Here is a 22,910-nt window from a genome sequence, read left to right as displayed (position 1 = left end):
AACATTATATTTCCAACACATCCACCCTCCTCTGCACAACCCTATCTATAACCCATACCTCGCAACCATATAATACTGGTGGAACTACTATTCCTTTAAACATATCCTTTTTGCTCTCTGGGATAATGTTCTCACTTTCCACACATTTTTCATTGCTCCCAGAACCTTCGCCACCTTCCCTACCCTGTGACTCACTTCTGCTTCCATGGTTCCTTCACCCTCTCAATCAATACCCTCCCATAAAATTTTCCAGGAATACTCAACAAGCTTAATGCCTCTGTAGTTCGAGCACTCACTTTCATCCACTTTACCTTTGTACAATGGCATTATGCATGCATTCCGCCAATCCTCAGGCACTTCACCATGATCCATACATACAGTGAATATCCTTACCAACCAATTAACAACATAGTCACCCCCTTTCTTGATAAATTCTACTGCAATACCTTGCTGGATTTCATCTTCCACAAGGCTTTCACCACCTCTTCTTTCTTAACCAAATCATTCTCCCTGACCCTCTCTCTTCACACAACACCCTGACCAATACACCCTGCACCTGCCAGTTTATCATCAGACACATTCAACAAACCTTCAAAATACTCACTCCATCTCTTTCTCACTTCATTACTACCTGTTACTGCTTCCCCCTTGCCCCCCCCCCCCCCCCCAGATGTTTCCATTTGTTCTCTTGTCTTTCACACATTATCTACCTCCTTCCAAAACATCTTTTAATTCTCCCTAAGGTTTAATGATACTCTCTCACCCCAACTCTCATTTGCCCTCTTTTTCAATCCATGCACCTTCCTCTTGACCTCCTTCCGATTTCTTTTATACATCTCCCAGTCATTTGCTTTTCTCCCTTTCTTTTTCACTAAGTACTTTACTTGTTCATCCCACCACTCACTACCCCCTTCTAATCTGCCCATCCCCCACCTTTCTCATGCAGAATGCACCTTTTGCACATGCCATCACTGCTTCCCTAAATACATCCCATTCCTCACCCACTCCCCTCATGTCATTTGCTCTCACCTTTTGCCATTCTACACTAAATCTCTCCTGGTACTGTCTCACACAAGTGTCCTTTCCAAGCTCACTTACTCTCACCACTCTCTTCTCCCCGACATTTTCTCTTCTTTTTTGAAAACCTCTACTAATCTTCACCTTCGCCTCCACAGAATAGTGATCATAACCATTTTTGCTTTCTGAGATAATGTTCTTGTCTTCCACACATTTTTCAACACTCCCAGAACTTTCACCCCCTCCCCCACCCTGTGATTCACTTCCGCTTCCATGGTTCCATCCGCTGCCAAATCCACTCCCAGACATCTAAAACACTTCACTTCCTCCAGTTTTTCTCCATTCAAACTTACCTCCCAACTGACTTGTCCCTCAACCCTACTGTACCTAATAACCTTGCTCTTATTCACATTTACTATCAGCTTTCTTCTTTCACACCCTTTACCAAACTCAGTCACCAGCGTCAGCAGTTTTTTTTTTTTTTTGTGTGTGTGTGTGTGTGTGTGTGTGTGTGTGTGTGTGTGTGTGTGTGTGTGTGTGCTATTTCATGTGTTGCGGGTTGGCGACAGGAACGGATGAAGCAGTATGAATATGTACATGTACATATATGTATATGTCTGTGTATGTATATATACGTTGAAATGTATAGGTATATATATGTGCGTGTGTGGGCATTTATGTATATACATGTGTATGTGAGTGGGTTGGACCAAATATTTGTCCGTTTCCTTGCACTACCTCGCTAACATGGGAGATGGCGATAAAGTATAATAATGAAAAAAAAAACAAAAAAAAAACAGCTCCCTTTCCACATCCAGGCCCCACAGACCTTTCCACTGTTTACCTCAGGTGCCTCACATGCCCTGGTTCAATCCATCGACAGCACATCCACCCCGGTATATGACATCATTCCAATTCACTTTATTTCTTGCATGCCTTTAAACTTCCTGTATGTTTAGGCCCCGATCGCTCAAAATGTTTCTCTCCATCCTTCCACCTCCAATTTGCTCTCTGGCTTCTTCCTCCACCTCCGACACATATATCCTCTTTGTCAATCTTTCCTCACTCATTCACTCCATGTGTCCAAACCATTTCAATATACCCTCTTCTGTTCTCTCAACCACACTCTATCTATTACCACACATCTCTCTTACCCTTTCATTACTTACTTGATCAAACCATCTCACACAACATACTGTCCTCACACATTTAATTTACAACACATCCACCCTCCTCTACATAACCCTATCTATAGCCCATGCCTCGCATCTGTATCACATTGTTGCAACCACTATTCCTTCAAACATACCCATTTTTGTTCTGAGATAACATTCTTGCCTTCCACACACTCTTCAACGCTCCGGAACCTTCACCCCTTCCCCATCCTGACTCACTTCCGCTTCCATGGTTCCATCTACTGCTAACTCCACTTCCAGATATCTCAAACACTTCACTTCCTCCAGATTTTCTCTATTCAAACTTACCTCCCAATAACTTGTCCCTCAACCCTATCTGGTTTTAGTTATTGGATAGGGTGTTGTACAATACTTATCTGGTAATGTATAAAGTTATCTGTATACATCTTCATGATTTTGAATTATAATGTTGTAAATTAAGGTCCAGTATGTTACTTCAACTGACTAGGTGACATATATGAAGGGAGAGTATTGTATTTGGAGCAAATTATGTTATATGCATATGTTCAAGAGCACAAGCTTATTCTTTATGATCTAGATATATTTTGTTATTATATGGACAAGTTTGGTATTCAAACCAGTGCTGAATGAATTGTGTTATCATTATAAGCGGCTGTCAGCTATCAGGAGATGTTAGCCAGAGGGTAAGGAAGAGTCTATGTCTAGCCCAAACCTCTCTATTAACAGAAGCCATTATTTCAGTTTTCTGATCTAATGGGCTTATGGGCTGATCATACACCCTTAAATGAAAGGGTGTGGTCGTGACAATATATAGTACTGTACCTGAAACAACTTATCTTACCACCCATATCAGTACAGCATACCATTCTCTGTCAAGATGTAATTTAGGTAATATCTGTGGAAAACTTACTAAAAAAGTTACTGTACTAGAACATGCAATATGGACTTCAGCTGTTGTTGGAGTGGGACAGGAAGGACTGAAGGTTACTGGGAGGGAAGCAGGTGTTTTAGGGCTTTCTGCATATTCCCTGAATTATCTAGCTGAACAACTATCTATCCACCTATCTATCTATCTATATCTCTAGCACCTGTTCCATCCATGAACTCCATCAAGGGGTGGCCATGGCAAAAGTCTCCATAACTGGTGAACTCCAGTGCTTCACCCTTAATAGGTCACACACAATGGACAGTGTTTCCAGAGGCTCCTACCTAATGCTCCTGTTGACGACTTCCAACTTAAGTGTTTACTTAATGTTCCTACCTCAGGTTCCAGCCTATTAATTCTAACTAATGTGTCTATCTAACACTTCTACCTATGTTCCAGCCAACTACTTCTACCTAATGCTCCCATCTAATGTTTCTACTTATCACTTCTATCTATTGCTCCTACCAACTGTTACCATACTTTAGATGATATATGAAAGACTTAAAGCAAAACATAGTGGAGTGGAATTGGAGTTACTGGGATGCTAAACTTGCCTAAATCACCCTCTGAATCACATGATCAAGCAGTTCCTTCAAATAGGATGTTAATAATGAAGCACCAATGAACACATGAGTGTACTTTACCAGTTGATGGGATAAAAGCTAAACAATATTTTACTGAAAAATAATCAAAATATTCATGATAAGTACCAGGGCATATAAAGCAGTTGAGTGAAATCATGGAAAGGTCAGTGGGGCCTGGTTGTGCTTAGGGGACTGTGGTTTTAGTGTATTACATATGGCAGCTAGAAAATGGATGTAAGCAAATGAAGCATTCTCTTCATCTGTTCCTGGCCCTATCTTGCTAATGCAAGTAATGGAGAACAAGTGTGAAAGAAAAAGAAAGAAAAGTACATGAATAGTGCAATTAATGTTCAGATACTTTGAAGTTGAAAAAAAAAGTAAGCTCTTTTAGACATATAGGATCTAAAGAATATAAATATCAAAAGAATTTCTATTTCTCCTAATGTCATAGACTTGATAAAAAGCACACAAAATCTGAAGTGCATTAAGTCTAAAACATCGCAATTTGAAGCATCATAACCCAAAGCCTTGGTTTACCTCCTTCTAAACTTTAGAATTCTTTCCCTTTTCTGTCTTTCCCTCTTCTTATAACCTTTCTACCTTTAACAGACAGGTCTACTACAAACACCTGCAAAGTTCTCATTAATTTCTACTTTTTTCTCATACTTTTCATTTTACACAACATGGCCTAATCAATTTGGGCAAGTTTTGCCCATGCCATATTGATCATTATACACATGCATATAAAAGAAAACAAGGGTGAGTATTAATGAAAAAAGACGTGATCAAACCTAATAGTGATTTTGCATGGTCCAAACAGACAAAAAGAGATTAGATGTATAATAAGTATCACTGTTTTGGAAGTTTATATCCTATGCTTTTAATAAAGCTAGTATATAATACAAATAATCAAAAACTTTGTAACTTACTTGTTCTGACAGAAGAACCTTGAGCCTGTTAACATGGTCTGCATTTTCAGGATACATAACTAGATAATCTGGACCAAAGAATGCGTCTTGATATTTAGCAATACCTCCATTAACAGCTGCATCTATGGTGCCTTGCAGCCTCATTGTAAATGGTTGGATGTTGTCCTGTGTTGGTTATTGATAATACACAACATCAAAGGAGGTTATCATAATACACAATATCAAAATAGGCAAATAATTCACAGACTAGCTGATGTATTAATTTCACTGGCATCTATCTGTCTATCTATCCATATCTTTGATGCCCATTCCCTTCAAAAACTCCCATCAAGGGGTGGCCACTGCAAAATAGCCTCCATTTATCCCTGTCCTTACATGCCTCCCTCACATAAGCCATTCCAAGTATTCTTCCACCATTTCTCTCCCTCTAGTATTCTTCCACCTTATTTGCCCGTGTCAAAAGTGGTCTTCCTCTCACACAAAGCCGCTATCATTCACTCTTCTTGTAACCTTCCAGTCTCAGGCTCTTTCCACATGCCCAAACCATCTCAAAGTATTACATTTCACCCACTCTACCACTCCACAATTCATTTCCTTTGCATTCCTGCCATACGACATCTCTCATACACCCCTTCATTTCTTTCTTCATTCCATCAGTCACACCATATGTTCTCAAATAACACATTTCCAGAGCCTGGATTCTTAACTTCTGTGTCTCACTCCATGTTTTCGTTTCGACCACACATTAGGGTTTGGAGGACTACGGTTTCTCTTCATCCTCTCTTAACTTCCATGCTAAGTTACACCTCTACCCTTCATTATTCTATTAAAGGACCCAATGACATTTTCTACCCTGTACTGCTTTCTCCTTTATCTCTCCTTCTATACCATCAAACTTACTAAAAACAGCTCCTAAATACTTAAATTCTCTCACCTCTTCCAATCTTTCTCCCCCATATTCAAAGCACAATTTAGTACAATATATTTCACTCTATATGGATTTACAAATTTTATGCTTTCACTATATTTCCTCTCAAAAAACATTTCTTTACTAAAAGCAGCTCCTAAATACTGAAATTTTCTCACCTCTTTCAATCATTCTCCCCCATACTCAAAGCACAATTTAGTACAATATACTTCACTCTACATGGATTTACAAATTCTATACTTTTACTATATTTCCTCTCAAAAGCCATTTCTTTACTTTTACTTGCATTTATCTTATATCACCTGCACTTGCACACATCATAAAAGATACTTACAACCTTCTACAGCTCCTTTTCACTATTAGCAAAAATACACAGTATCATCCGCAAACAGACTTGCTACTGGCCACAATATCTCACCACCCCACTCCATCTATATATATATATATATATATATATATATATATATATATATATATATATATATATATATATATATATTTTTTTTTATACTTTGTCGCTGTCTCCCGCGTTTGCGAGGTAGCGCAAGGAAACAGATGAAAGAAATGGCCCAACCCCCCCCCATACACATGTATATACATACGTCCACACACGCAAATATACATACCTACACAGCTTTCCATGGTTTACCCCAGACGCTTCACATGCCTTGATTCAATCCACTGACAGTACGTCAGCCCTGGTATACCACATCGCTCCAATTCACTCTGTTCCCTGCCCTCCTTTCACCCTCCTGCATGTTCAGGCCCCGATCACACAAAATCTTTTTCACTCCATCTTTCCACCTCCAATTTGGTCTCCCTCTTCTCCTTGTTCCCTCCACCTCCGACACATATATCCTCTTGGTCAATCTTTCCTCACTCATCCTCTCCATGTGCCCAAACCACTTCAAAACACCCTCTTCTGCTCTCTCAACCACGCTCTTTTTATTTCCACACATCTCTCTTACCCTTGCGTTACTCACTCGATCAAACCACCTCACACCACACATTGTCCTCAAACATCTCATTTCCAGCACATCCATCCTCCTGCGCACAACTCTATCCATAGCCCACGCCTCGCAACCATACAACATTGTTGGAACCACTATTCCTTCAAACATACCCATTTTTGCTTTCCGAGATAATGTTCTCGACTTCCACACATTCTTCAAGGCCCCCAGAATTTTCGCCCCCTCCCCCACCCTATGATCCACTTCCGCTTCCATGGTTCCATCCGCTGCCAGATCCACTCCCAGATATCTAAAACACTTCACTTCCTCCAGTAAATTATATGGGTACTGATTGAGAGGGTGAAGGCATGTACAGAGCATCAGATTGGGGAAGAGCAGTGTGGTTTCAGAAGTGGTAGAGGATGTGTGGATCAGGTGTTTGCTTTGAAGAATGTATGTGAGATATACTTAGAAAAGCAAATGGATTTGTATGTAGCATTTATGGATCTGGAGAAGGCATATGATAGAGTTGACAGAGATGCTCTGTGGAATGTATTAAGAATATATGGTGTGGGAGGAAAGTTGTTAGAAGCAGTGAGAAGTTTTTATCGAGGATGTAAGGCATGTGTACGTGTAGGAAGAGAGGAAAGTGATTGGTTCTCAGTGAATGTAGGTTTGCGGCAGGGGTGTGTGATGTCTCCATGGTTGTTTAATTTGTTTATGGATGGGGTGTTAGGGAGGTAAATGCAAGAGTTTTGGAAAGAGGGGCAAGTATGAAGCCTGTTGGGGATGAGAGAGCTTGGGAAGTGAGTCAGTTGTTGTTCGCTGATGACACAGCGCTGGTGGCTGATTCATGTGTGAAACTGCAGAAGCTGGTGACTGAGTTTGGTAAAGTGTGTGGAAGAAGAAAGTTAAGAGTAAATGTGAATAAGAGCAAGGTTATTAGGTACAGTAGGGTTGAGGGTCAAGTCAATTGGGAGGTGAGTTTGAATGGAGAATATATATATATATATATATATATATATATATATATATATATATATATATATATATATATATATATATGTGTATAGATGCAGTAGGGAAACAAAAGAAGGAGTCACGCGGGGAGTGCTTATCCTCCTCGAATGCTCAGATTGGTGTGTCTAAATGTGTGTGGATGTGATGTGCCAAGATGAGAAAAAAGGAGAGATAGGTATTATGTTTATGGAAAGGAACCTGGATGTTTTGGCTCTGAGTGAAACAAAGCTCAAGGGTAAAGGAGAAGAGTGGTTTGGGAATGTTTTGAGTGAGAGGACAAGGGCAAAGGAAGGAGTAGCACTACTCCTGAAACAGGGGTTGTGGGAGTATGTGATAGAGTGTGAGAAAGTAAAATCTAGATTGATATGGGTAAAATTGAAAGTGGATGGAGAGATGTGGGTGATTATTGGGGCCTATGCACCTGGACATGAGAAGAAAGATCATGAGAGGCAAGCATTTTGGGAGAAGCTGAGTAAGTGTGTTAGCAGTTTTGATGCACGAGACCAGGTTATAGTGAAGGGTGATTTGAATACAAAGGTGAGTAATGTGGCAGTTGAGGGAATAATTGGTATACATGAGGTGATCAGTGTTGTAAATGGAAATAGTGAGGAGCTTGTAAATTTGTGTGCAGAAAAAGGACTCGTAATTGGGAATACCTGGTTTAAAATGAGAGATATACATAAGTATACATATGTAAGTAAGAGAGATGGCCAGAGAGCGTTATTGGATTACGTGTTAATTGAAAGGCACGTGCAAGAGAGACTTTTGGATGTTAATATGCAGAGAGGTGCAACTAGAGGGGTGTCTGATCATTATCTTGTGGAGGCAAAGGTGAACATTTGTAGAGATTTTCAGAAAAGAGGAGAGAATGTTGGGGTGAAGAGAGTGATGAGATTAAGTAAGCTTGGGAAAGAGACTTGTGTGAGGAAGTACCAGGAGAGACTGAGTGAAGAATGGAAAAAGGTGAGAGCAAAGGACGTAAGGGGAGTGGGGAAGGAATGGGATGTATTTAGGGAAGTAGTGATGGATTGCGCAAAAGATGCTTGTGGCATGAGAAGCGTGGGAGGTGGGTAGATTAGAAATGGCGTGAGTGGTGGGATGAATAAGTAAAATTATTAGTGAAACAGAAGAGAGAGGCATTTGGACGATTTTTGCAGGGAAATAGTGCAAATGACAGGGGGATGTATAAAAGAAAGAGGCAGGAGGTCAAGAGAAACATGCAAGAGGTGAAAAAGAGGGCAAATGAGAGTTGGAGTGAGAGATTATCATTAAATTTTAGGAAGAATAAAAAGATGTTTTAGAGGGAAGTAAATAAGATGCGAAAGACAAGAGAACAAATGGGAACATTGGTGAAGGCGGCTAATGGGGAGGAAATAACAAGTAGTGGTGATGTGAGAAGGAGATGGAGAGAGGATTTCGACGGTTTGTTGAATGTGTTAGATGATAGAGTGGCAGATATAGGGTGTTTTGGTCAAGGTGGTGTGCAAAGTAACAGGGTCAGGGAGAATGATTTGGTAAACAGAGAAGAGGTAGTGAAAGCATTGCAGAAGATGAAAGCCAGCAAGGCAGTGGGTTTGGAATGTATTGCAGTGGAATTTATAAAAAAAGGAGGTGACTGTGTGGTTGACTGGTTTGTGAGGATACTCAATCTATGTATAGCTCATGGTGAAAAGCCTGAGGATTGGCGGCATGCATGCATAGTGCCATTGTACAAAGGCAAAAGTGATAAAGGTGAGTGTTCAAATTACAGAGTTATAAGCTTGTTAAGTATTCCTGGGAAATTATATGGGAGGGTATTGATTGAGAGGGTGAAGGAATGTACAGAGCATCAGATTCGGGAAGAGCAGTGTGGTTTCAGAAATGGTAGAGGATGTGTGGATCAGGTGTTTGTTTTGAATAATGTTTGTGAGAAATACTTAGAAAAACAAATGGATTTGTACGTAGCATTTATGGATCTGGAGAAGGCATATGATAGAGTTGATAGAGATGCTCTGCGGAAGGTATTAAGAGTATATGGAGTGGGAGTTAAGTTGCTGGAATCAGTGAAAAGTTTTTATCGAGGATGTAAGGCATGTGTAGGAGTAGGAGGAGAGGAAAGTGATTGGTTCTCAGTGAATATCGGTTTATGGCAGGGGTACGTGATGTCTCCATGGTTGTTTAATTTGTTTATGGATGGGGTTGTTAGGGAGGCGAATGCAAGAGTTTTGGAGGGAGGTGCATGTATACAGTCTGTTGTGGTTGAGAGGGCTTGGAAAAAGAGTCAGTTGTTGTTCGCTGATGATACAGTGCTGGTGAATGATTCGGGTGAGAAACTTCAGAAGCTGGTGACTGAGTTTGGTAAAGTGTGTGCAAGAAGAAAGCCTAAAGTAAATGTGAATAAGAGCAAGATTATAAGGTACAGTAGGGTTCAGGGAAAGTCAATTGGGAGATACGTTTCACTGGATGAGAGCTGGAGGAAGTGAAGTGTTTTAGCGGAAATCAGTCATAGGGTGGGGGAAGGGAACTAAAGTTCTGGGAGCGCAAATGTGTGGAAGGCGAGAGCATTATCTCAGAAAGCAAAAATGAGTATGTTTGAAGGAATAGTGGTTCCAACAATGTCATATGGTTGTGAAGTGTGGGCTATAGATAGAGTTGTGCGGAGGAGGGTGGATGTGCTGGAAATGAGATGTTTCAGGACAATATGTGGTGTGACGTGGTTTGATCGGGTAAGTAATAATACGGTAAGAGGGATGTGTGGTAATAAAAAGAGTGTGGTTGAGAGAGCTGAAGAGGGTGTTTTGAAATGGTTTGGTCACATGAAGAGAATGAGTGAGGAAAGATTGACAAAGCCGATATATGTGTCAAAGGTGGAGGGAAAGAGGAGAAGTGGGAGAACAAATTGGAGGTGGAAAGATGGAGTGAAAAAGGTTTTAAGTATTGCAGTATTGCAGTGGAATTTATTAAAAAAGGGGGTGACTGTATTGTTGACTGGTTGGTAAGGTTATTTAATGTATGTATGACTCATGGTGAGGTGCCTGAGGATTGGCGGAATGCGTGCATAGTGCCATTGTACAAAGGCAAAGGGGATAAGAGTGAGTGCTCAAATTACAGAGGTATAAGTTTGTTGAGTATTCCTGGCAAATTATATGGGAGGGTATTGATTGAGAGGGTGAAGGCATGTACAGAGCATCAGATTGGGGAAGAGCAGTGTGGTTTCAGAAGTGGTAGAGGATGTGTGGATCAGGTGTTTGCTTTGAAGAATGTATGTGAGAAATACTTAGAAAAGCAAATGGATTTGTATGTAGCATTTATGGATCTGGAGAAGGCATATGATAGAGTTGATAGAGATGCTCTGTGGAAGGTATTAAGAATATATGGTGTGGGAGGCAAGTTGTTAGAAGCAGTGAAAAGTTTTTATCGAGGAGGTAAGGCATGTGTACGTGTAGGAAGAGAGGAAAGTGATTGGTTCTCAGTGAATGTAGGTTTGCGGCAGGGGTGTGTGATGTCTCCATGGTTGTTTAATTTGTTTATGGATGGGGTTGTTAGGGAGGTGAATGCAAGAGTTTTGGAAAGAGGGGCAAGTATGAAGTCTGTTGGGGATGAGAGAGCTTGGGAAGTGAATCAGTTGTTGTTCGCTGATGATACAGCGCTGGTGGCTGATTCATGTGAGAAACTGCAGAAGCTGGTGACTGAGTTTGGTAAAGTGTGTGAAAGAAGAAAGTTAAGAGTAAATGTGAATAAGAGCAAGGTTATTAGGTACAGTAGGGTTGAGGGTCAATTCAATTGGGAGGTGAGTTTGAATGGAGAAAAACTGGAGGAAGTGAAGTGTTTTAGATATCTGGGAGTGGATCTGGCAGCGGATGGAACCATGGAAGCAGAAGTGGATCATAGGGTGGGGGAGGGGGCGAAAATTCTGGGAGCCTTGAAGAATGTGTGGAAGTCGAGAACATTATCTCGGAAAGCAAAAATGGGTATGTTTGAAGGAATAGTGGTTCCAACAATGTTGTATGGTTGCGAGGCGTGGGCTATGGATAGAGTTGTGCGCAGGAGGATGGATGTGCTGGAAATGAGATGTTTGAGGACAATGTGTGGTGTGAGGTGGTTTGATCGAGTAAGTAACGTAAGGGTAAGAGAGATGTGTGGAAATAAAAAGAGCGTGGTTGAGAGAGCAGAAGAGGGTGTTTTGAAATGGTTTGGTCACATGGAGAGAATGAGTGAGGAAAGATTGACCAAGAGGATATATGTGTCAGAGGTGGAGGGAACGAGGAGAAGAGGGAGACCAAATTGGAGGTGGAAAGATGGAGTGAAAAAGATTTTGTGTGATCGGGGCCTGAACATGCAGGAGGGTGAAAGGAGGGCAAAGAATAGAGTGAATTGGAGCGATGTGGTATACCGGGGTTGACGTGCTGTCAGTGGATCGAATCAAGGCATGTGTATAGGGGTGGGTTGGGCCATTTCTTTCGTCTGTTTCCTTGCGCTACCTCGCAAACGTGGGAGACAGCGACAAAGCAAAAAAAAAAAAAAAAAAAAAATATATATATATATATATATATATATATATATATATATATATATATATATATATATATATATATATATATATATTTTTTTTTCTTTTTGCCGCAGTCTCCTGCGTTTGCGAGGTAGCGCAAGGTAACAGACAAAAGAAATGGCCCAACCCACCCCCATACACATGTATATACATACACGTCCACACATGCAAATTACATACCTACACAGCTTTCCATGGTTTACCCCAGATGCTTCACATGCCCTGATTCAATCCACTGTCAGCAAGTCAACCCCAGTATACCACATCGTTCCAATTCACTCTATTCCTTGCCCTCCTTTCACCCTCCTGTATGTTCAGGCCCCGATCACACAAAATCTTTTTCACTCCATCTTTCCACCTCCAATTTGGTCTCCCACTTCTCCTCGTTCCCTCCACCTCCGACACATATATCCTCTTGGTCAATCTTTCGTCACTCATTCTCTCCATGTGCCCAAACCATTTCAAAACACCCTCTTCTGCTCTCTCAACCACGCTCTTTTTATTTCCACACATCTCTCTTACCCTTACATTACTCACTTGATCAAACCACCTCACACCACACATTGTCCTCAAACATCTCATTTCCAGCATATCCACCCTCCTGCGCACAACTCTATCCATAGCCCACGCCTCGCAACCATACAACATTGTTGGAACCACTATTCCTTCAAACATACCCATTTCTGCTTTCTGAGATAATGTTATCGACTTCCACACATTCTTCAAGGCTCCCAGGATTTTCGCCCCCTCCCCCACCCTATGATTCACTTTCGCTTCCATGGTTCCATCCGCTGCCAGATCCACTCCCAGATATCTAAAACACTTTACTTCCTCCAGCTTTTCTCTATTCAAACTTACCACCCAATTGACTTGACCCTCAACCCTACTGTACCTAATAACCTTGCTCTTATTCACATTTACTCTTAACTTTCTTCTTTCACACACTTTACCAAACTCAGTCACCAGCTTCTGCAGTTTCTCACATGAATCAGCCACCAGCGCTGTATCATCAGCGAACAACAACTGACTCATTTCCCAAGCTCTCTCATCCACAACAGACTTCATACTTGCCCCTCTTTCCAAAACTCTTGCATTCACCTCCCCAACAACCCCATCCATAAACAAATTAAACAACCATGGAGACATCACACACCCCTGCCGCAAGTGTACATTCACTGAAAACCAATCACTTTCCTCTCTTCCTACACGTACACATGCCTTACCTCCTCGATAAAAACTTTTTACTGCTTCTAACAACTTGCCTCCCACACCATATATTCTTAATACCTTCCACAGAGCATCTCTATCAACTCTATCATATGCATTCTCCAGATCCATAAATGCTACATACAAATCCATTTGTTTTTTTAAGTATTTCTCACATACATTCTTCAAAGCAAACACCTGATCCACACATCCTCTACCACTTCTGAAACCACACTGCTCTTCCCCAATCTGATGCTCTGTACTTGCCTTAACCCTCTCAATCAATACCCTCCCATATAATTTACCAGGAATACTCAACAAACTTATACCTCTGTAATTTGAGCACTCACCCTTATCCCCTTTGCCTTTGTACAATGGCACTATGCACGCATTCCGCCAATCCTCAGGCACCTCACCATGAGTCATACATACATTAAATAACCTTACCAACCAGTCAACAATACAGTCACCCCCTTTTTTAATAAATTCCACTGCAATACCATCTAAACCTGCTGCCTTGCCGGCTTTCATCTTCCGCAAAGCTTTCACTACCTCTTCTCTGTTTACCAAATCATTTTCCCTAACCCTCTCACTTTGCACACCACCTCGACCAAAACACCCTATATCTGCCACTCTATCATCAAACACATTCAACAAACCTTCAAAATACTCACTCCATCTCCTTTTCACATCACCACTACTTGTTATCACCTCCCTATTTGCGCCCTTCACTGAAGTTCCCATTTGCTCCCTTGTCTTACGCACTTTATTTACCTCCTTCCAGAACATCTTTTTATTCTCCCTAAAATTTAATGATACTCTCTCACCCCAACTCTCATTTGCCCTTTTTTTCACCTCTGGAGTGGGGGAGGAATGGGATGTATTTAGGGAATCAGTGATGGATTGCGCAAAAGATGCTTGTGGCATGAGAAGAGTGGGAGGTGGGTTGATTAGAAAGGGTAGTGAGTGGTGGGATGAAGAAGTAAGAGTATTAGTGAAAGAGAAGAGAGAGGCATTTGGACGATTTTTGCAGGGAAAAAATGCAATTGAGTGAGAGATGTATAAAAGAAAGAGACAGGAGGTCAATATATATATATATATATATATATATATATATATATATATATATATATATATATATATATATATATATATATATATTGCTTTGAAGAATGTATGTGAGAAATACTTAGAAAAGCAAATGGATTTGTATGTAGCATTTATGGATCTGGAGAAGGCATATGATAGAGTTGATAGAGATGCTCTGTGGAAGGTATTAAGAATATATGGTGTGGGAGGAAAGTTGTTAGAAGCAGTGAAAAGTTTTTATCGAGGAGGTAAGGCATGTGTACGTGTAGGAAGAGAGGAAAGTGATTGGTTCTCAGTGAATGTAGGTTTGCGGCAGGGGTGTGTGATGTCTCCATGGTTGTTTAATTTGTTTATGGATGGGGTTGTTAGGGAGGTAAATGCAAGAGTTTTGGAAAGAGGGGCAAGTATGAAGTATGAGAGAGCTTGGGAAGTGAGTCAGTTGTTGTTCGCTGATGATACAGCGCTGGTGGCTGATTCATGTGAGAAACTGCAGAAGCTGGTGACTGAGTTTGGTAAAGTGTGTGGAAGAAGAAAGTTAAGAGTAAATGTGAATAAGAGCAAGGTTATTAGGTACAGTAGGGTTGAGGGTCAAGTCAATTGGGAGGTGAGTTTGAATGGAGAAAAACTGGAGGAAGTGAAGTGTTTTAGATATCTGGGAGTGGATCTGGCAGCGGATGGAACCATGGAAGCGGAAGTGGATCATAGGGTGGGGGAGGGGGCGAAAATTCTGGGGGCCTTGAAGAATGTGTGGAAGTCGAGAACATTATCTCGGAAAGCAAAAATGGGTATGTTTGAAGGAATAGTGGTTCCAACAATGTTGTATGGTTGCGAGGCGTGGGCTATGGATAGAGTTGTGCGCAGGAGGATGGATGTGCTGGAAATGAGATGTTTGAGGACAATGTGTGGTGTGAGGTGGTTTGATCGAGTGAGTAACGTAAGGGTTAGGGAGATGTGTGGAAATAAAAAGAGCGTGGTTGAGAGAGCAGAAGAGGGTGTTTTGAAGTGGTTTGGGCACATGGAGAGAATGAGTGAGGAAAGATTGACCAAGAGGATATATGTGTCGGAGGTGGAGGGAACGAGGAGAAGAGGGAGACCAAATTGGAGGTGGAAAGATGGAGTGAAAAAGATTTTGTGTGATCGGGGCCTGAACATGCAGGAGGGTGAAAGGAGGGCGAGGAATAGAGTGAATTGGAGCGATGTGGTATACCGGGGTTGACGTGCTGTCAGTGGATTGAATCAAGGCATGTGAAGCGTCTGGGGTAAACCATGGAAAGCTGTGTAGGTATGTATATTTGCGTGTGTGGACGTATGTATATACATGTGTATGGGGGGGGTTGGGCCATTTCTTTCGTCTGTTTCCTTGCGCTACCTCGCAAACGCGGGAGACAGCGACAAAAAAAAAAAAAAAAAAAAAAAATATATATATATATATATATATATATATCCCTGGGGATAGGGGAGAAAGAATACTTCCCACGTATTCCCTGCGTGTCGTAGAAGGCGACTAAAAGGGGAGGGAGCGGGTGGCTGGAAATCCTCCCCCCCCCCCTTTTTTTTTTTTAGTTATTTATTTTGCTTTGTCGCTGTCTCCCACGTTAGTGAGGTAGCGCAAGGAAACAGACGAAAGAATGGCCCAACCCACCCATATACACATGTATATACATACACATCCACACACAGCACATATAAATACCTCTACATCTCAATGTACACATATATATACTATTATTATTTTTTTTTATTATACTTTGTCGCTGTCTCCCGCGTTTGCGAGGTAGCGCAAGGAAACAGACGAAAGAAATGGCCCAACCCGCCCCCATACACATGTATATACATACGTCCACACACGCAAATATACATACCTACACAGCTTTCCATGGTTTACCCCAGACGCTTCACATGCCTTGATTCAATCCACTGACAGCACGTCAACCCCGGTATACCACATCGCTCCAATTCACTCTATTCCTTGCCCTCCTTTCACCCTCCTGCATGTTTAGGCCCCGATCACACAAAATCTTTTTCACTCCATCTTTCCACCTCCAATTTGGTCTCCCTCTTCTCCTCGTTCCCTCCACCTCCGACACATATATCCTCTTGGTCAATCTTTCCTCACTCATTCTCTCCATGTGCCCAAACCACTTCAAAACACCCTCTTCTGCTCTCTCAACCACGCTCTTTTTATTTCCACACATGTCACTTACCCTTACGTTACTCACTCGATCAAACCACCTCACACCACACATTGTCCTCAAACATCTCATTTCCAGCACATCCATCCTCCTGCGCACAACTCTATCCATAGCCCACGCCTCGCAACCATACAACATTGTTGATACCACTATTCCTTCAAACATACCCATTTTTGCTTTCCGAGATAATGTTCTCGACTTCCACACATTCTTCAAGGCCCCCAGAATTTTCGCCCCCTCCCCCACCCTATGATCCACTTCCGCTTCCATGGTTCCATCCGCTGCCAGATTCACTCCCAGATATCTAAAACACTTCACTTCCTCCAGTTTTTCTCCATTCAAACTCACCTTCCAATTGACTTGACCCTCAACCCTACTGTACCTAATAACCTTGCTCTTATTCACATTTACTCTTAACTTTCTTCTTCCACACACTTTACCAAACTCAGTCACCAGCTTCTGCAGTTTCTCACATGAATCAGCCACCAGCGCTGTATCATCAGCGAACAACAACTGACTCACTTCCCAAGCTCTCTCATCCCCAACAGACTTCATACTTGCCCCTCTTTCCAAAACTCTTGCATTTACCTCTCTAACAACCCCATCCATAAACAAATTAAACAACCATGGAGACATCACACACCCCTGCCGCAAACCTACATTCACTTGGAACCAATCACTTTTCTCTCTTCCTACACGTACACATGCCTTACCTCCTCGATAAAAACTTTTCACTGCTTCTAACAACTTTCCTCCCACACCATATATTCTTAATACCTTCCACAGGGCATCTCTATCAACTCTATCATATGCATTCTCCAGATCCATAAATGCTACATACAAATCCATTTGCTTTTCTAAGTATTTCTCACATACATTCTTCAAAGCAAACACCTGATCCACACATCCTCTACCACTTCTGAAACCACACTGCTCTTCCCCAATCTGATGCTCTGTACATGCCTTCACCCTCTCAATCAATACCCTCCCATATAATTTACCAGGAATACTCAACAAACTTATACCTCTGTAATTTGAGCACTCACCCTTATCCCCTTTGCCTTTGTACAATGGCACTATGCACGCATTCCGCCAATCCTCAGGCACCTCACCATGAGTCATACATACATTAAATAACCTTACCAACCAGTCAACAATACAGTCACCCCCTTTTTTAATAAATTCCACTGCAATACCATCCAAACCTGCTGCCTTGCCGGCTTTCATCTTCCGCAAAGCTTTCACTACCTCTTCTCTGTTTACCAAATCATTTTCCCTAACCCTCTCACTTTGCACACCACCTCGACCAAAACACCCTATATCTGCCACTCTATCATCAAACACATTCAACAAACCTTCAAAATACTCACTCCATCTCCTTCTCACATCACCACTACTTGTTATCACCTCCCATTTGCGCCCTTCACTGAAGTTCCCATTTGCTCCCTTGTCTTACGCACTTTATTTACCTCCTTCCAGAACATCATTTTATTCTCCCTAAAATTTAATGATACTCTCTCACCCCAACTCTCATTTGCCCTTTTTTTTCACCTCTTGCACCTTTCTCTTGACCTGTCTCTTTCTTTTATACATCTCCCACTCAATTGCATTTTTTCCCTGCAAAAATCGTCCAAATGCCTCTCTCTTCTCTTTCACTAATACTCTTACTTCTTCATCCCACCACTCACTACCCTTTCTAACCAACCCACCTCCCACTCTTCTCATGCCACAAGCATCTTTTGCGCAATCCATCACTGATTCCCTAAATACATCCCATTCCTCCCCCACTCCCCTTACTTCCATTGTTCTCACACATATATATATATATATATGCTGTCAGTGGATTGAATCAGGGCATGTGAAGCATCTGGGGTAAACCATGGAAAGTTATGTGGGGCCTGGATGTGGAAAGGGAGCTGTGGTTTCGGGCATTATTGCATGACAGCTAGAGACTGAGTGGGAACGAATGGGGCCTTTGTTGTCTTTTCCTAGCGTTACTTCACACACATGAGGGGGGAGGGGGATGTTATTCCATGTGTGGCGAGGTGGCGATGGGAATGAATAAAGGCAGCCAGTGTGAATTGTGTGCATGTGTATATATGTATATGTCTATGTGTGTATATATATGTGTACATTGAGATATATGGGTATGTATATTTGCGTGTGGGGACGTGTATGTATATACATGTGTATGGGGGTGGGTTGGGCCATTTCTTTCGTCTGTTTCCTTGCGCTACCTCGCAAACGCGGGAGACAGCGACAAATCCTCCCCTCATTTATTTCTAATTTTCCAAAAGAAGGAACAGAGAAGGGGGTCAGTTGAGGATATTCCCTCAAAGGCCCAGTCCTCTGTTCTTAACGCTACCTCGCTAACATGGCAAATGGCGAATAGTTTGAAAGAAAGAAAGAAAGAATATATGTATATATCATCCCTATGGCTAGGGGAGAAAGAACACTTCCTACGTATTCCATGTGTGTTGTGGAAGGGGATGGAGGGGAACCTGGAAATCCTCCCCTCCCAATTTTACTTCTCCAAAAGAAAGAACAGAGAAGGGGGTCAAGTGAGGATATTCCATCTAAGGCTCAGTCCTCTGTTCTTAACACTACCTCGCTGATGTGGGAAATGGCGAATATGTACAAAAAAAGAAATCTCACATCCCTATATCCAACTACTAATTCTACAATCTTGAATAGTATTTCTTTAAACACCCCATTCACAAATGACTGCATCCCTACATTCACTTCACTTCCATCTAAGCTTTCAATTACCTTCCTTTTATACTCCTGGATATTTTCTCTTTCATCTTCGTACTTGGCAACACTTTTACCTCTCCATTCTTCCATACACCATATCTCCATTTATCCCTGATCCTCATCCCCACAAGAACCATGAAATTCTCGGAGTCCCCAAAGAAACCTCTCAAAACCCTAGCATCTAGCATGGCCCTTCTCAGTCTTACATCCACTGCCATATAGTCAATTAAAGCCTATTGCTCTTCTCTTCTATCATTCCTCATCCATGTATATCTGTGGATCATCTTTAGCTTGAAAAAGGTTTGCAAGGAATAAACTCCTCTTATTACAAATATCCACAAGATAACTTCCATTCTCATTTACTCTAATTTCATCAAATCCCACTATCGCATTTATTTCATCCAATACAACCATGTTCCTCATATTCTCAAAACTGTTTATACATTCAATCAAATTTCTCCAGAAAAGCTTCATTTCATCCTTACCTCGCACAGTCTTCATATTCTTAAGCACAAATACACATACAAATCCTCATCTTTCCTTTCACCCACACTATTCTTGATAGATTCCATCCATGCTCTGTAACATCCTCCTACACTCTTGATAACAGCAGAATCACACATGCTTCTTTCCCTCTTGTCTAATAGTTTTCACTCATGCCCATCCATACCATTTCTCCACAAGCTCCCTCTCTTTACCCTCACCTGTCATCCCATTGACATACAGCGCCATCATCCTCAATTGCTTGTCTCTATTAGTTCTTGGCATAACTGGTAGGCTCCAGTGCCAATTTTTAGCCTTTTGTACCTCGCCCTTGACAGGTCACTGGCAGAGGGCAACTCCTGCACAGCTTTCCAGAGGTGGTGAGGATCCAAAACAGTCCAAAAACAAAAAAGTCACAGCACATATCATGTGTCTGTCTGAATTTAAAAGGACCACCCAGATGGAGTTGGGCAATGCCTCTCCCTTTAGTTCCACACCTAAGGGTTGTATTAACGAGGTCACCACAAGAAGGCGAAGTGAGACTTGGATACTTTAGAAAAACTGAAGCATCCCCTTGAGGTACTGACTCTTGATAACTTTCCCTAATTTTGAGCTTTTTCACTTTTCCCTTTAACTTTGGTATTAAGAAATTAAGAAGCAATCATAAGCAAACATGTTACACAGTGCTTACATTTAAGCTAATCAGCTTGACTACAAACTTAGAATATATCAAAACTCTCAACCAAGTGATAATAAAATAACATATACTCAAATAATAAAACAATGGATCTAGGTAATATCTTCCTGCATTAGTTCTGTTAGTAATGCAAAAAAAATTTAATATGCTGTCAAAAGAAAGCACATATGAACTTAGATCCTTCAATCATTCGCAATTTTCAACAAATTTCATAATGACTAAGCATCTTCCCTGTCTTTTTATTTCAAACACTATAAATAACTGGAAGAAATCATATAAAGTTCTGGAAATTAGAGATATGAAAAAATATAGAATCAGAACAAAACCTAATTTTCATTAATCTAGAAATGCATTTATTTCAGAGTAAAATATAATATATGTCATAATACACAAAGTTTAATAATTGACTACATGTTCTTACCAAATCAAATTAAGATATGAATATATGCACAAAAATGAAACTGTGAAGGTACTGACCTGAGGATTGGCTCGGTAATGAAGGCTAATCTGTCTGATTTGCTTGTTATTTCTCTCAACAGTTTCGCAAGCATATTCTGGAGGGCAAAGCTGATCTACTCTTTGATCTATGACTTCAAACCACTTGAGGATTCCAGGTAACTCAAACTCTGTTGTATATGTAATTCTTTCTATCCACAGGTTCTAAGGGGAACAAAAAGAATACTCCTGAACACATATATCAGTATGTTTTACGTAGGCAAGTGTTCCTTGCCTACAAAATCCCTAATACTATGGAACAAAAGGTAAATCTAAAAGAAGAGATGACTTCCTGTTATTCCATCTGCCTAATGATGGTTCATCCAATTTTGTATGCCTGTACATGACTTGGTTATTACGTATGTCAAATAATATTCAACTAAACACCTTGCTATTTTTAATAGTTCCTCCTCCCTTTATAACCAGTTTCCCTTCATCACTCTTTGCCTTTTCATCCTAGTCTGTTCTATGCTATCTACTGATGTTTGTAATTGAAGCTGAGAGTAATTTCAATTATTTTACTTTCCAATAATATGATGTATTAGGGATGTTATCTTTAACCTGTCAATAAAGACAGAACAGACAGGCATCAACAACATCAATCATGATACATAACATGATTTCTATATATGTTACATAACTATCATGGATAGATTATGTATACAATTACAATTAACATAAGTCTGCATATGAACCTAAGTGACTTCATATCAAGAGGTAAAATGCATTTTAACGCTGGTCTATTTTACATCCAACAGGAATCAATGATACTTACAAGGTTAAAAACATACATTTTCAAATATCTGAAAGAGGAATGGTGTGTGCTGAAACAAGAATGGTGATCAGGAATACTTGGTTTAAAAATAGGTACACACAAAAGTATGCAAGGTTGAGCAGGATTGGATCAACACACATTACAGGAGTATGTATTCACTGACAGGCATATGACAAAGTTGTTGAAAGTGAACATGCTGAGAATGATAATAGGAGGAAACTCTGATCTTTTTTTTAACAGGATAATGTGTGACAATGTAGAAACAAGGTGAAGGAAAAGATGAAATGACATGTGTAAATGAAATGGTGAAAGTGAGTGGGTTTGGAAAACGGTGTATGGAAAGCTACCAAGAGAAACTGGGTTGAGAGTAGCATAAATTTAGAATAAATGAAACAAGGCCAATTAAAGAAGATTAAAAGTTACTAAGGGAAGCAGTGTAGGTCAAATGAGTTGCAAGAAGGTGGGATATGAAAGCATAAGAATGGCTAGAAAGTAGAGTCAATGAGGAAGTTAAATTGCTAGTGAAAAAGAAAATGGTGTATGTATGAGAATGCAAGTGACTGAAGGGAATACAGTGGCAGTAGGTTTGGAGAAAGGTAAAAGGGCTGAAAAAGAGGGCAAATGGAAAATAGGGCATCCCTATCCACATACAAGTACCTATGGTGAAATTTTACCTAAGACACGGGTTGCAAACAATGATTACTGAATATCTTGCTTGTTTTGTAATACTTTTGTATTCTAGTTCTATCCAGGAGGTAAAATTTCTTTTCTTTCTTTGGCTGAGCTAGCATGTCCTTCAACTCTGTTTAGGTTTTGTTTAAAAGACATCAAAGGTGACAAATCAAATAATTTTTTTGTTGGGTAGAACAATGAACAGCCATTCTGTTTTCCTGTCAGGGTACTCAAGAAGTTTAGTTCGATACTGTTCCTCTAAACTGCCAAGTATATTTGTAGCTCAAGTATTCTTAATCCTATAAGTGAGGTTTTTAGCTTTTAGATGATTCAATCATTTTTGGCTTTCCTTTCGCTGCCATGCCTGGATTACTTTGAAACTTTCCATTCCTCACTGATGGCTGCATATTGCTGTTCTTTTAGTCTCTCACAATAGTTCATATGTTGTATTCTTTCAATTCTACTTTTAAAGTGTTTCTGGATTCTAATGTACCTGTTTCTGGCTA

General features: G+C 40.7%; 1 protein-coding gene across 3 annotated transcripts in view; it reads right to left on the bottom strand.

The window, feature by feature from the left end:
• The window catches only part of spg (dedicator of cytokinesis spg), a 392,951-nt gene that overhangs the window by 38,214 nt on the left and 331,827 nt on the right, over positions 1 to 22,910 (bottom strand). For all 3 annotated transcript variants that reach the window (XM_071687033.1, XM_071687034.1, XM_071687035.1), the window contains 2 exons: positions 20,940 to 21,122; positions 4,613 to 4,777 (listed from right to left, as the gene is read on the bottom strand). In XM_071687033.1, the coding sequence (XP_071543134.1) occupies positions 4,613 to 4,777; positions 20,940 to 21,122 (348 nt within the window). The remainder of the gene's footprint in view (positions 1 to 4,612; positions 4,778 to 20,939; positions 21,123 to 22,910) is intronic.

Source organism: Panulirus ornatus, chromosome 43 (assembly GCF_036320965.1).
Source record: "Panulirus ornatus isolate Po-2019 chromosome 43, ASM3632096v1, whole genome shotgun sequence".
NCBI lineage: Eukaryota > Metazoa > Arthropoda > Malacostraca > Decapoda > Palinuridae > Panulirus > Panulirus ornatus.
This window is presented reverse-complemented; position numbering and strand designations above follow the sequence as displayed.